Genomic DNA, 13,501 nt, shown 5'->3' on the forward strand with positions numbered 1-13,501 from the left:
TCTCTCTGACATGGTCCAGACCTCTGAGGGAACTGTGAAAGACCTGCAGTGGGTCAGAGGCAAACTCCTCTCCCTTCCCCAACCAGACCTCACAGTAGTGACGGATGCATCACTTCTGGGATGGGGTGGCCGTCTGGGAGAGGTGGAGATCAGAGATCTCTGGTCTCCGGTGGAATCCAGGCTCCACATCAACATGTTGGAGCTCAGAGAGATCCAGCTAGCATTGAAACCATTTCTTCCCTCTGTCAAGGGGAAGTTAGTGCAGGTGTTCATGAACAACACCACTGCCATGTGGTACTGCAACAAGCATGGCAGGGTGGGGTTGTTGACCCTTTGTCAAGAGGCCCTGTGTCTGGACATGGCTGGAACAGCAGGGCATAATCCTGCTGGTTCAACACCTGGCAGGGTCTCTCAACGCCAGAGTGGACCAACTCAGGCACCAATGTCTAGCAAATCACGAGTGGCTTCTCCACTCGGAGGAGGCGCAAAGACTCTTTCAGCACCGAGGAGAGCCTTTGGCCAGATCTATTCGCCTCTGAAGAGGACGCGCAATGTCAGCAGTATTGTGTGTTGGGATTTTCTAAGGCAGCACTTGCTCGGCGATGCTCTTCATTTTGACTGGAGCTCAGGCCTCCTGTACGGCTCCCATACTACTTGTGCCCAGAGTTCTCAAGAAGATCAAGAATGACCATGCCCAAGTAATCTTTGCAGCTCTGGATTGGGCACGGATAATCTGGTATCCCAAGCTTCTGAAAATGAGCATTAATCCTCTGATCAGGCTGCCCTTTGAGAGGATCTTCTGTTGCAGTAGCAGGGGAGGGTCCTCCACCCAAACCTGTCATCCCGGTACCTTCATGTGTCGAGATTGAGCTGCAGCAGTTGACAGCTTTCGACCATCATCCCAAAGTCTGTAATGTTATCTTGGCAGCCAGACGGTTTTCCACAAAAACTGTATACGCTTGCCGTTGGCAAAAATTTGTAAGATATTGTACAGAAAAATCTGTAGATCCTCTCTCTGCTTCTTTACCTGATATTCTTCTTTTCGTTTTTTCTTTTGCCCAATGCAGTCCCTCTCTGGGGACAATGAAGGGCGATCTCTCTGCTCTAGCAGCCTTTTTGTGGCTGCTTGATTAACCCTCTCTTTTGAAATCCTCTATTGTAACTAGGTTCCTTAAAGGGCTTGTAAGTATGTTTCCCCCATGCCCTTTGTAATGCCTCAGTGGGATCTCAATCTAGTTCTCACGTATCTCATGTGCGCTCCTTTCAAACCATTGCACATCTGTCCCATCCAGCTGCTCACCATCCAGACAGCCTTTTTAGTGGCAATAACATCTGCCAGGAGGGTGAGTGAGATACAGACCTTATCATCTAAGCCGCCATATCTTAAAGTGTTTCCAGAAAAGGTGGTGCTACTCACCCGTGCCTCTTTCCTCCTCAAGGTGGTAACCCATTCCATCTGGGTCAAAGTAGCACAATGCACACCTTATTTACTCCCCCACATCCCTCTAAGGAGGAGGAGCGACTCCACGGGCTGGACCCAAAAAGAGCATTGTTGTTCTGCCTTGACAGCACAAAAGAGTTCCGGGTGGATGAACAGCTCTTTATGGGGTATGTGGGAGCAAAAGAAGGGTCAGGCAGTACAGAAGCGTACCATTTTGCGCTGGGTCGTTCTCTGCATTGATATTTGCTACGCCCTGGCTAAGAAGCAGCCTCCCAAGGGCTTAAGGGCCTATTCCACCAGGGGAAAAGCTGCGACCACAGTGTTAGCACATGGAGTCACAGTCCTGCACATCTGCCAGGCGGCAACGTGACACTACTGCCTAGACAGTCAGGTCCGCAGGGAAGGGCATTTCACCGGTTCGGTCCCGCAGGACTTTTTAGTGTGAAACATTGTCCGCAGCCCACCGCCAGGAGGATATTGCTTGGGTATCTAGTCAAAGGTAAGGAATCTGCAGCTAGAAGTCTATGTCTGATAAGTAAGTTAATTACCTTTGATAATGCATTATCTGGTAGACAATCTTTATCTAGCTGCAGGTTCCTTACACTCATCCATGCCTCCCCACTCTGCGGACATGTTACTAGGGTTAGGATGATCCCTTTTTCAGAGCCCTAGTTTTTCACACACATTGTGCCAGTTCTTATCATGGCTCTGCACTTCTGCCGTGGAAAGTTATAGTAAAAGCAACTGATGCCAGGGTGGCGCCTATATAGGTGACTGCGACATCACTTCCGGCACCAGTGATGCCACGTGGAGCCGAATTGAGCCACCCATCGGCACATACAAGGGGTATTGCTCAGGAAAAGTTTCCGGATCCAGCCTGATGTCCGGGAAAATCAAAGGTAAGGAATCTGCAACTAGATAGTTTCTACCAGATAATGCATTACCGAAGGTAAGTAATTTGTTCAATGGCACGACCCCCAGATCTCAACTTTTACAAGCAGACAAATAATTAAATTCTGTCTGCTTCAGATTCTTACTGAACATACTGGCAAGCAGTAGCTAATGTCAACATTTTATACCTTATGATTGTCTGAACTAATCTCTGCATTCTTTACACAGCATAGTTACACCACCCAAGAAGTTTATCTGCTTTAATGATTGATGTATGTTTAATCTAAAGTTAATTGTGTATTTTTCATTTAGTTTGTTTTAAGGTTTTTGATATTGATCGGGATGGAATTTTGTCCCGGAATGAACTCAAAGAAATGGTTATTGCCCTTTTGGAAGTCTGGAAAGATAATCGCACTGATGCCATACCTGTAAGTCTTTAAGATGGTATTTTGTTTATTAATTAGAAATAATTGAAATGTTAATGTAAATACGTGCCTATGAATCCTATGAAATCATATTTGGGACTTACATGTGTTCACTACACTCTAGCAAATTAAATTATACAACATAAAATACATTGTTTTAAATATATGATACAAGTACATTTAACTATTACCAACTGAAATCCTGAGGACAAGACAAAAGTGAAACAGGAAAACATTTTTGAAGTATCCAAATTCAACCGGAATCATATAACTGTATTACAAACACATTGATGAGACAAATCACAATAGAGAGTAAGGTAGCAGAGAAAAAGTTATGATTATAGTTTGTTGTGTTGATCTACCTTAAATGGGCCACAGTTCCTAAAGTCAGTATTAGAAAGCGGAAAGAAAAAGTAATCCTGAAAAGGGAACCTGTTTGCCTTTTTGTTTGAAAGATAATACTATTTGCATATGTCTTAGATAGCAAATATGCTGGAGAGCCTTTTTGTTAAAATCTCATGACAACTACGCGGTTCCATAGCCCTCTCCATCACATCTAATAGAACAAATGCATCCTGTCCCTATGCTTATGGAGAAAATCATACTTTGTTGTCTTATGTTTGAATTTGGTGCGTTTATGTTTATGATGACTTTAACTGTGCTTCAGATCATTTTTGTCAAGTGGATAGGGTCAGTGGCTTCTTTGATACTGCTTTCAAATTGTCAAGTAATATAAAGATATATGGTATTCTACAGATAGCTTCATGTTTTTTGTATAGCACCTCCCTGAACTTGACAACTCTAAATCATATTCACTAGATGAAAAAATAAAAGCTAGTGTATGACAGCATACGCTAGGTCAGCTGGCTAAACAGAACTCGTTGCATATTTTTTTGTAGTTAATTTCCTTAGCCCTTCTGATGTTTCAAAAAGCGAAGGTTCATAGTTTATTATTATGTAAAAACAGAGAAGTGGTCTCATTTAAGCCTTATCTTTCCAACTCATTAATCTGCTAGAGATAATTTGAGCAGCATGATTGTCTAAGATGCGTTTTGGGTTTAATTAGGTGCAAGTACAAACAGAGTTCCTCTTCATCATTCAATTGCAGATTTTTTATAAGGTGTGGGATTTTGTGGTAGAGGCATGTCTGTCATAAACAAAATTACATTAGATTGTATTTCTTCACAATTATGAATTTATTTGCTTAGAATTTGGTAACATAACTGTTGACAATCAAAACCTCCTGCAGATAATTTAGCTAGTTCTGATGGATACAACTACCTGTGGATTCCTCACCTCAAGAATTTTCCCCCACGCGCCAGCTTCAACGGAAATTTTCTTCTAGCTCTGCATGTCGACGATGACGTCACAATTTCCCGACTCCACGCGATGCCGTATGATGTCATCCAGACAATAGGAAGCCCTCGTCGACGTGCAGACGTCAGTTCCCTTTTTTCCGTGCCTTCAAGTAACGGTTTTTCTTCGAGGCTACCAGGGAGCTACAGTTTCACTCCGGTGTAACTATGTCTCAACCGAGGAAGTCTGGTTTTAAACCCTGTAACCAGTGTGGGGGTCGAATGTCGGTCACGGACCCCCATGAAAATTGTTTATGGTGCCTTAGTTCCGACCATGAGGTCGACTCATGCGGCTCATGCCAACGCATGAATCCTAAGGCCCTTAAGGAACGAGAGGCAAAATTGTTTCTTGCCCGTTTGAAGAAGAGGAAGGAGAGCCATCATCGGAGAGAGTCTTCTTCGCGTTCTTTGAAGACTCATCGGCGCCATGGGGACTCTCGGCGTCGTCATGAATCACGGCGCCGATCGAGCAGGGACCGATCACGTTCAAGATCTCAGTCAGCTCGGTGCCAGCCTATGTGGGAGATTAGCCCGACTGTCACGCCTCCACCTCCAACAACTCCGGCTTCTCCGACGTCTCCACTGTCGGTATTTGAGGTCGAGCCACTTCAGGAGCCGAGGGCTTCTCCGGGGCAGGAGATGCCTGGACATAACATCATCGGCTTCTCCTCCGGCGCCGGTTCCTCAAACTTATCCGGCTTTCCCGGCGCCGGGCACGGATCCTGCTGCATTTTTTAATGCAATGTTTAATATTTTTGCCACCATGGCGCCTGGTGGAGGGCATGCGGGTCCGACAGGTCCTTTGGCTTTTAACTTGGGTGCTCCGGCTCCTTACAAGCCAACACCCTTTATGCCCTTTCTTCCTTCCGGAACTGCTTCGGTGCCGATGCCCGTGTCGTCGCCCAGAAGACCTGTGACGCCGACGATGTCCGCTGCTCCGGCGCCGATGGATTCGCCACAGACCCAGTCGACAGTGAAGTTGCCTGTGGCGCCGGAGGGTCCTGCGTCAGATGGCTCAGAGGAGTGGCGCGTCGAAGATCTTCGGCGTCGGCCGACGCCTTATCGACGCCGGGGCTCGAATCCAGGCTCCGATCCAGGAGATTCGCTTTGCGGCTCCTGGAAGAAGAGGAGTATAGCAGGCAGCATTTAGAGGAAGGTGAGATCGTGGAGCCTTCGGGGGACCTGCAAGGCTTAGATATAGCAATTGGCCTGGACACTTCCCCGGAATGGGATCTGGCCTCCCCGGGGGAGAATACTGAGGAGGCTGCTTCATTTCATGCTGTGCGAGGAAGGCAGCAGACTTTTTGGACCTTCCACTTCCTGCTGCGGAGGTGAAGACAAACCTGACAGAAGTGCTGCATCCAGCATCGACGGTGGCGGAGCCTCTTTTGCCTTTCAATGAGGCTCTTTTGGACCCCATTAAAGACATCTCGAAAAAGCCAGTGACTTCGGTGGCTGTCAACAGGGCGGTAGCAAGACGCTATCGTGTGGCTCCAGGTGATCCAGACTTTCTCCCAAGCATCCGACTCCAGAGAGTTTGGTTGTCCAGGCGTCATGCTCCTCCCGTTCTGCTCCTGGTTCGTTCCCCGGGGCCCCTGCGGACAGGGAGTTTAAGAAGATGGATCAGGCAGCGAAAAAGACCTTTTCTTCTTGCAGCATGGCATTAAAGTCTACCAATGCGACTTGCATTTTGGGGCGTTATATTCATGCCCTTATGGATGAGGCTAAGGGCCACCCCGGTCTGCCACAGGAGGTATTGAACCTGTTGTCGGACGCTCAGGCGGCATCGAGGCAGGTAATTCAATCTGGGCTGGACACCTCAGATTCAGTGGCAAGAGCTATGGGCACATCCATAGCGACGAGATGGCAGGCCTGGCTGCGTTTGTCAGGATTCTCCACGGATGTACAGACTACTCTCCTGGACCTGCCATTTGATGGAGACAAACTTTTTGGGGCAAAAGCCGATTCTGCTCTAGAACGTTTTAAAGAGAGTAGAGCCACAGCAAGGTCATTGGGACTTCAAGCAGCCACTTCCTCTACTTTTAGATCTTTTAGGAAGTTTAGAGGTTTTGGTCGTGGCGCTTCCTTTTGTGGCAGGCTCCATGTGGCAGGACAGCAATCTGCAGGAACTCTTCCTTACAGATCCTTCAGGGGCAGGGGTAGAGTACGCACTAGAGGTGCCACCCAGCAGCACTCTGCCTCTTCCTCTTATTCCGGAGGGGTGCAGCAAGGAAAGCAGCCTTAGTCCTCCACCACTCCCTGCTCACAAGTCTCCGGTAGGGGGGAGACTTGCCCACTTACTTCGCATGTGGGAGTCCATAACATCAGACTCCTGGGTTATCAGCCAGGAGAAGGGGTATGCTCTTCCCTTTTCCTCCCTTCCCTCCCCGTCCCTCCTTTTGTTTGGACGACCATCTTCTATTATTGCAACAGGAGGTAATGTCCCTTTTTGTCGAAAGGCGCAGTGGAGTTGGTTCCAGAGCAGGAGAGGGGTCGGGCTGCTATTCAAGGTACTTTCTGATCCCCAAAAAGGATGGTTGGTTGAGACCAATCCTGGACCTGAGGATTTTGAATTGGTTCCTCAAGCAGGAAAAGTTCAAGATGCTGACCCTGTCACAGGTTCTTTTGGCGTTGAACGAAGGAGATTGGATGGTGTCTGTTTGCAGGATGCGTACTTCCATATTCCGATCCTCAAGTCGCACAGGAAGTATCTCCGGTTTGTAGTGGGGTCGCAGCACTATCAGTTTGCGGTCCTGCAGTTTGGTCTTACTTCGGCACCTTAAGTCTTTACGAAGGTGATGGCGGTGGTAGCAGCGGAGCTCCGAAGAAAGGGAATAGCAGTATTTCCTTATATGGACGATTGGTTGATCAAAGCCAAGTCTCCGAAGCTCTTGCGGTGTCACCTGCAGTCGACAATTCAGTTGTTGTTCGACCTGGGATTCTCAGTGAATGTGCCCAAATCTCACCTGGAGCCCTCTCAACGCCTCCTGTTCATAGGGGCAGTACTGGACACAACATTGAATCGGGCCTTTCCTCCGCCGCAGCAGATTCAGGACATTCAGGCGTTGATTCCAATGTTCCAAGATGGAGCGGTTGTTCCAGTCCTCAAGGTCCTTCGTCTGTTCGGTTTGTTCGCTTCTTGCATTCTGCTGGTCACTCATGCACGCTATCACAGGAGGGCTCTTCAGTGGTGCGTCCGCAGGCAGTGGTTTCAACACAAGGGAGATCTCGAGGATTCGATCAGGATCTCCAGAGACACTGCAGCGGATCTTCAATGGTGGGCTGCGGTCGGCAACCTGTCGCAAGGAAGGCCATTCTCGCTTCCTCTGCCAGTGGCCACAGTTGTAACGGATGCTTCCACTCTAGGGTGGGGAGCTCATCTGGGGGACCTAGAGATCAAAGGTCTTTGGTCTCCACTGGAACAGAGGTTTCACATCAATTTGTTGGAATTGCGGGCAATACGTCTGGCTCTCAAGGCCTCCCTCCCTTCCCTTTGCAGTCCGTCAGTACAGGTCTTGACGGACAACACTACCGCAATGTGGTATGTAAACAAGCAGGGAGGAGTGGGGTCGCAATCAATCACTGCAATCAATCACTGCATTTGTAAAGCGCGCTACAGACCTGCGAGGGTCTAAAGGCGCTGGGGAGGTGGGGGGGTGCTACTGGTCGAAGAGCCAGGTCTTGAGGAGTCTTCTGAAGGCCAGCAGGTCCTGGTTCTGTCGTAGGATGGAGGGGAGAGTGTTCCAGGTCTTGGCAGCGAGGTAGGAGAAGGATCTGCCGCCGCTGGTGGTTTTTCGGATGCGGGGGACTGTGGCGAGGTCGAGGTTGGCTGAGCGGAGGCTTCGGGTGGGGGTGTGGAAGCTGAGTCGGTTGTTGAGGTAGGTGGGTCCGGTGTTGTGCAGTGCTTTGTGTGCGTGGATCAGGAGCTTGAAGGTGATCCTTTTGTTGACGGGGAGCCAGTGCAGGCCTCTCAGGTGGAGTGTGATATGGCTGCGGCGGGGGACATCGAGGATGAGTCGGGCTGAGGTGTTCTGGATGCGTTGGAGTCGTCTCAGGAGCTTGTTTGTAGTTCCTGAGTAGAGGGCGTTCCCGTAGTCGAGTCTGTTGGTGATGAGGGCCTGGGTAACGTTTTTTCTCGTGTCGAGGGGGATCCATTTGAAGATCCTGCGGAGCATACGGAGGGTGTTGAAGCAGGACGCGGAGACGGCGTTGACTTGCCTGGTCATGGAGAGAGTGGAGTCGAGGATGACCCCCAGGTTGCGTGCGTGGTCCGTGGGTTCCGGGGCTGTGCCTAGTGACGTGGGCCACCAAGAGTCGTCCCAGGCTGATGGGGTGGGTCCGAGAATGAGGACCTCCGTCTTGTCTGAGTTCAGCTTCAGTCTGCTGTCCTTCATCCAGTCGGCTACGGCCTTCATTCCTCGGTGGAGGTTAGCTTTGGCGGTGTGGGGATCTTCGGTGAGGGATATGATCAGCTGGGTGTCGTCGGCGTAGGAGATGATGTTGAGGTTGTGTTGTCGTGCGACGTGGGTGAGGGGGGCCATGTAGATATTGAACAGTGTTGGGCTGAGGGAGGATCCCTGTGGGACGCCGCAGATGATCACAGTGGTTTTGGAGCGGAAGGGTGGGAGGCGGACGCTCTGGGTTCTGCCGGAGAGGAAGGATGTGGTCCAGGCCAGGGCCTTCTCTTGGATACCGGCGTCATGGAGGCGTGCTGAAAGGGTGCGGTGGCAGACCGTGTCAAAGGCTGCTGATAGGTCCAGGAGGATGAGGGCGGCTGTTTCTCCTTTGTCCATCAGGGTCCGGATGTCGTCAGTGGCGGCGATGAGAGCGGTCTCGGTGCTGTGGTTACTGCGAAAACCGGATTGGGAAGGGTCCAGGATGTTGTTAACTTCGAGGTAGCGGGTCAGCTGTTTGTTGACAATCTTCTCGGTCACTTTTGCCGGGAAAGGGAGCAGGGAGATGGGCCGGAAGTTCTTGAGGTCCTTGGGGTCCGCCTTGGGCTTCTTCAGAAGGGCGTTGATCTCGGCGTGCTTCCAGCTTTCTGGGAAGGTTGCTGTCTCGAAGGAACAGTTAATTGTTTTCCGGAGGTGGGGCGCGATGGTTGCGCTGGCTTTGTTGAAGACGTGGTGAGGGCAGGGGTCCGATGGGGATCTGGAGTGGATGGAGTTCATGGTTTTGATGGTGTCTTCGTCGCTGGCGCTGGACCAGACGGTCAGGCGAGTGGTAGTCGCAGGGGTGGTGGACTCAGTGGTGGACTCGGTGGTGGGTGCGGGGGGGTCGGAGTTGAAGCTGTCGTGGATGTCGGTGATCTTGCGGTGGAAGAAGGTGGCCAGGGAGTCGCACAGGTCTTGAGATGGCGGGATGTCGTTGGTGTTGGAGCTGGGGTTGGAGAGTTCTTTAACGATGCTGAAGAGCTCTTTGGTGTTGTGTGCGTTGTTGTCTAGGCAGTCCTTGAAGGCGGTCTTCTTGGCAGTCCTGATGAGTTGATGGTGTCTGCGGGTGGCGCTCTTGCGGGCTTTGTGGTTGTCTCGTGTTCGGTCGTGGAGCCATTTCTTCTCCAGCTTCCGACAGGTGTGCTTGGAGATCCGGAGGTCCTCGGTGAACCAGGCGGCTTTCTTGTTGGTGTGGTTGGTTGTAGAGGTCTTGAGAGGGGCGAGGGTGTTGGCGCAGTCGTTGATCCACTGTGTGAGGTTGGTCGCAGCGGTGTCTGGGTCGGTGGGGTCGGTGGGTGGTCTCAGGGCGAGGGCGGTAGTCAGTTGGTCCTCGGTGACCTTGCCCCAGCAGTGGCGTGGTAGCTGTTGGGTGCGGTGGTGTGTGATGGGTTTTCTGAAGGTGAAGTGGACGCATCTGTGGTCGGTCCAGTGTGGTTCGGTGGTGTGGTTGAAGGAGACGTGGGGGCTTGCGGAGAAGATGGGGTCGAGTGTGTGTCCAGCGGTGTGAGTAGGTGTCGTTACGAGCTGTTTGAGTCCGAGGTTGTCGATCAGGGCGGTGGAGTTGGCGTTGTTGTTGTTCTCGAGGTGGAAGTTCAGGTCCCCGAGGAGGATGTAGTCCGTGGAAGCGAGGGCGTGGGTGCTGATTAGGTCGGCGATGGTGTCACTGAACTGTGGGGGGGGGTCCAGGAGGTCTGTAGATGAGAGTTCCTCTGAGGGTGGTGTTGGGGTCGGTGTGGATCTAGAAGTGCATGTGCTCGGCGGTGGTGAGGGTGTCATCGGTGTTCGTTGAGATTTTGATGGAGTCTTTGTGGATGATGGCGATTCCTCCTCCCACTCCGTTGGTGCGGTCTCTGCGGGAGATCTTGTAGCACTGTGGGATGGCTATGGCGATGTCTGGTGCTGAGGTGGCATTCAGCCAGGTCTCCGTCAGGAAGGCGACGTCGGGCGGTGGAGTCTAGGAGGACCCAGAGTTCGATGGCGTGCTTGCGAGCGGAGCGGGTGTTGAGGATGCAGCGGAGGTGGTTGGGTTCTCTGGCTGGTGGTGTGGAGGGTTGGATGCTGGTGAATCTGCAGTTCCGGCAGGTGAAAGGCCCCTGGGTGCATTTCGGGGTGGCCTGGTAGCAGGGGTGGTCTCGTCTGGTGTTGAGTGCGTGGAGGGTGCTTGCATCGTAGTGCAGTCTGGCGTTGCGGGGGGTGCGGGTTCCCGGGGTTCTGGTGCTGGGTGCGGTCCAGGCGCGGACGGGCGCAGACGAGCTTGCCTTGGGTGCGCCTTTGGCGCGCCACCGCTGCGCGGCCGCTTCGCAGAGGGCAGAGGGAGGGAGGAGCAGCTGGGAGGTGGGAGCGGGGCGGCCAATGGGAGTGAAGGGGGCGGGCAGCAGGGGCTCAGCGGTGAGGGAAAAACCCGGGGAAAAAACGGCGGGAAAAGACGGCGGGAGAGGGACAACAGAGCACAGGGGTACAGAAAGCAAAACACAGGGGCACAGAATGAAAAAACAAAGTGACACGGAAGCCAAGCGCAGGGGTACAGAATAAAAAAGGGAGCGAGTAGTCAGGCGGCAAAAAGCGGCAACGGAGGTTCAACCCACAGGGGGCTGCGTGGCAGATGGGGGGAGCGACCTGCCTGGTGACAGGGTTTCTGCAGAGAAGCTCTTCGACTCTGGTCCTGGCTTCAGGACCACAAGATTTGCTTGGTAGCAAATCATTTGGCCGGAGTTCTGAACGTGCGTGCGGACGTTCTCAGTCGGCTCATCTCGTCCTATCACTAGTGGCGTCTTCTTCTGGATCTGGTTCTTTACATCTTCCAGATGTGGGGGTTTCCTCAGATAGACCTGTTTGCCACTCGGGAGAACGCGCACTGCCTGTCGTTCTGCAGCCTCCAGTATCCGGTGCAAGGAGCTTTGGGGGACGTGTTTCAGATGTCCTGGAAAGGTCAGTTGCTTTACGCGTTTCCCCCCCATACCTTTGATTCCTCGGGTGTTGAGGAAGATTTGCCAAGACCGGGCCCAGGTCACCTTAATAGAACCGGATTGGCCGAGAAGGGTGTGGTATTCAGACCTTCTCCAACTCTCTCTGTGCCCTCTGCTCCGTCTCCCTTACAGGGCAGACCTCCTCTCGCAGTCGCAGGAGCAGGTTCTACACCCCCACCTCCAGAGCCTGCACCTTCATGCCTGGAGATTGAACGGGGCAACCTGAGTTCCTTTTCTCTCCCGCCGGAGGTGGTGGATGTTATTTTATTGGCCAGGCTACACTCCACCAAATCAATCTATGCCAGATTTGTCAGATGGTGTGGAGAGAACCAAATTGATCCCTTGAGGGCTCATTTGTCTGATGTGTTATTTGCTTTAACCTTGGCGCAGAAAGGTTGTGCAGTTGCCACAGTTAAGGGCTATTTATCAGCGCTGTCGGCTTTTATGTGTCTCCCAGACCAACCCTCTCTGTTTAGGTCGCCTTTGGTGTTGAGATTCATTAAGAGTCTCACTAATAAGTTTCGCCCACTCCGTTTGTTATGCCTCAGTGGAATCTTAATTTAGTATCGACCTTTCTTATGGGGTCGCCATTTGAGCCGATGCATTCTTGTTCCTTACGATTACTAGTTTTAAAAACTGTATTTCTAGTCTCCATAACTTCGGCCAGAAGAGTGAGTGAGCTCCAGGCTCTTAGTGTAGAGTCCCCATATCTTTCCTTTTTTAGAGACAAAGTGGTGTTCCCGAAGGTTGTTACACCCTTTCATTTGGGGCAGACTATTACTCTCTCTTCCTTTTACCCTCTGCCTCATACATCCAAGGAGGAAGAGAGGCTCCACCAGTTGGATCCGCGAAGAGCGTTGAGCTTCTTTGTCGACAGGACGAGGCAGTTCAGGCAAGACAATCAGCTCTTCGTTGGATACGTGGGGAAGAGGAGAGGCAGAGCAGTCCACAAGAGAACACTATCCAGGTGGGTCATTCTCTGTATCAAACTTTGTTATTCCTTAGCAAAGAAAGAACCCCCTGTAGGACTCCGAGCTCATTCCACTAGGGCTAAGGCTGCTTCGTCGGCCTTGGCGAGGAGTGTTCCTGTGGTTGACATCTGCAAAGCGGCAACTTGGGCATCCCTCCATACTTTTGTCAAACATTATTGTTTGGACTCTGAGGTCAGGAGGGATGGCCATTTTGCCCGCTCAGTGCTGCTGGATTTCTTGGTTTGACCATTCAGGCACCCACCTCCGGAGGTGGTACTGCTTTGGGACTCTATTCTTGAGGTGAGGAATCCACAGGTAGTTGTATCCATCAGAAGAACAAGTTACTTACCTTCGGTAATGCCTTTTCTGGTGGATACATTAGCTACCTGTGGATTCCTCACGGTCCCTCCCGCCTCCCCGTTGCCTGTTTGGTCTTACCAAGAATTCCTTGGGTGAGCACCCTTTTCTTGCATATTTGTATATATAACGATTAGATGTATATGTACATATTTTTTTATATATATGTGGTATTTTTTAAAGGAAACATGTTCGAATAGGTATATGTGTGTGTATATATATATATATATTTGTTTCCATATGAGTGCGTTGTTTCCATTAGTATCGTTTTATATTGTTCAATAAATGTTGGTATATAATTTTATTTGATGTAATTATATTTCTCTGCAAACTCAATGCCACCTGTTCGCCTCAAAGGCACGTAAAAAAGTGGTGATAACTGACGTCTGCACGTCGACGAGGGCTTCTTATTGTCTGGATGACGTCATACGGCGTCGCGTGGAGTCGGGCAATTGTGACGTCATCGTCAACGTGCAGAGCTAGAACAAAATTTCTGTTGCAGCTGACGCGTGGGGGAAAATTCTTGAGGTGAGGAATCCACAGGTTGCTAATGTATCCACCAGAAAAGGCGTTACCGAAGGTAAGTAACTTGTTCTTTTTGTACAGACTTGCTGTTTTGTAATTAATTAAAAATAATATAACATATTGTTTTTATTTATTTA

At 50.8% G+C, this 13,501-nt stretch overlaps 1 protein-coding gene across 2 annotated transcripts in view; it reads left to right on the forward strand.

Moving 5' to 3' along the window:
• USP32 (ubiquitin specific peptidase 32) overlaps positions 1 to 13,501 on the forward strand; it is a 941,828-nt gene that overhangs the window by 434,609 nt on the left and 493,718 nt on the right. For both annotated transcript variants that reach the window (XM_069226537.1, XM_069226538.1), the window contains exon 8: positions 2,645 to 2,760. In XM_069226537.1, coding sequence (XP_069082638.1) covers positions 2,645 to 2,760 — 116 coding nt within the window. The remainder of the gene's footprint in view (positions 1 to 2,644; positions 2,761 to 13,501) is intronic.

This window comes from Pleurodeles waltl, chromosome 3_2 (genome assembly GCF_031143425.1).
Source record: "Pleurodeles waltl isolate 20211129_DDA chromosome 3_2, aPleWal1.hap1.20221129, whole genome shotgun sequence".
Lineage (NCBI taxonomy): Eukaryota > Metazoa > Chordata > Amphibia > Caudata > Salamandridae > Pleurodeles > Pleurodeles waltl.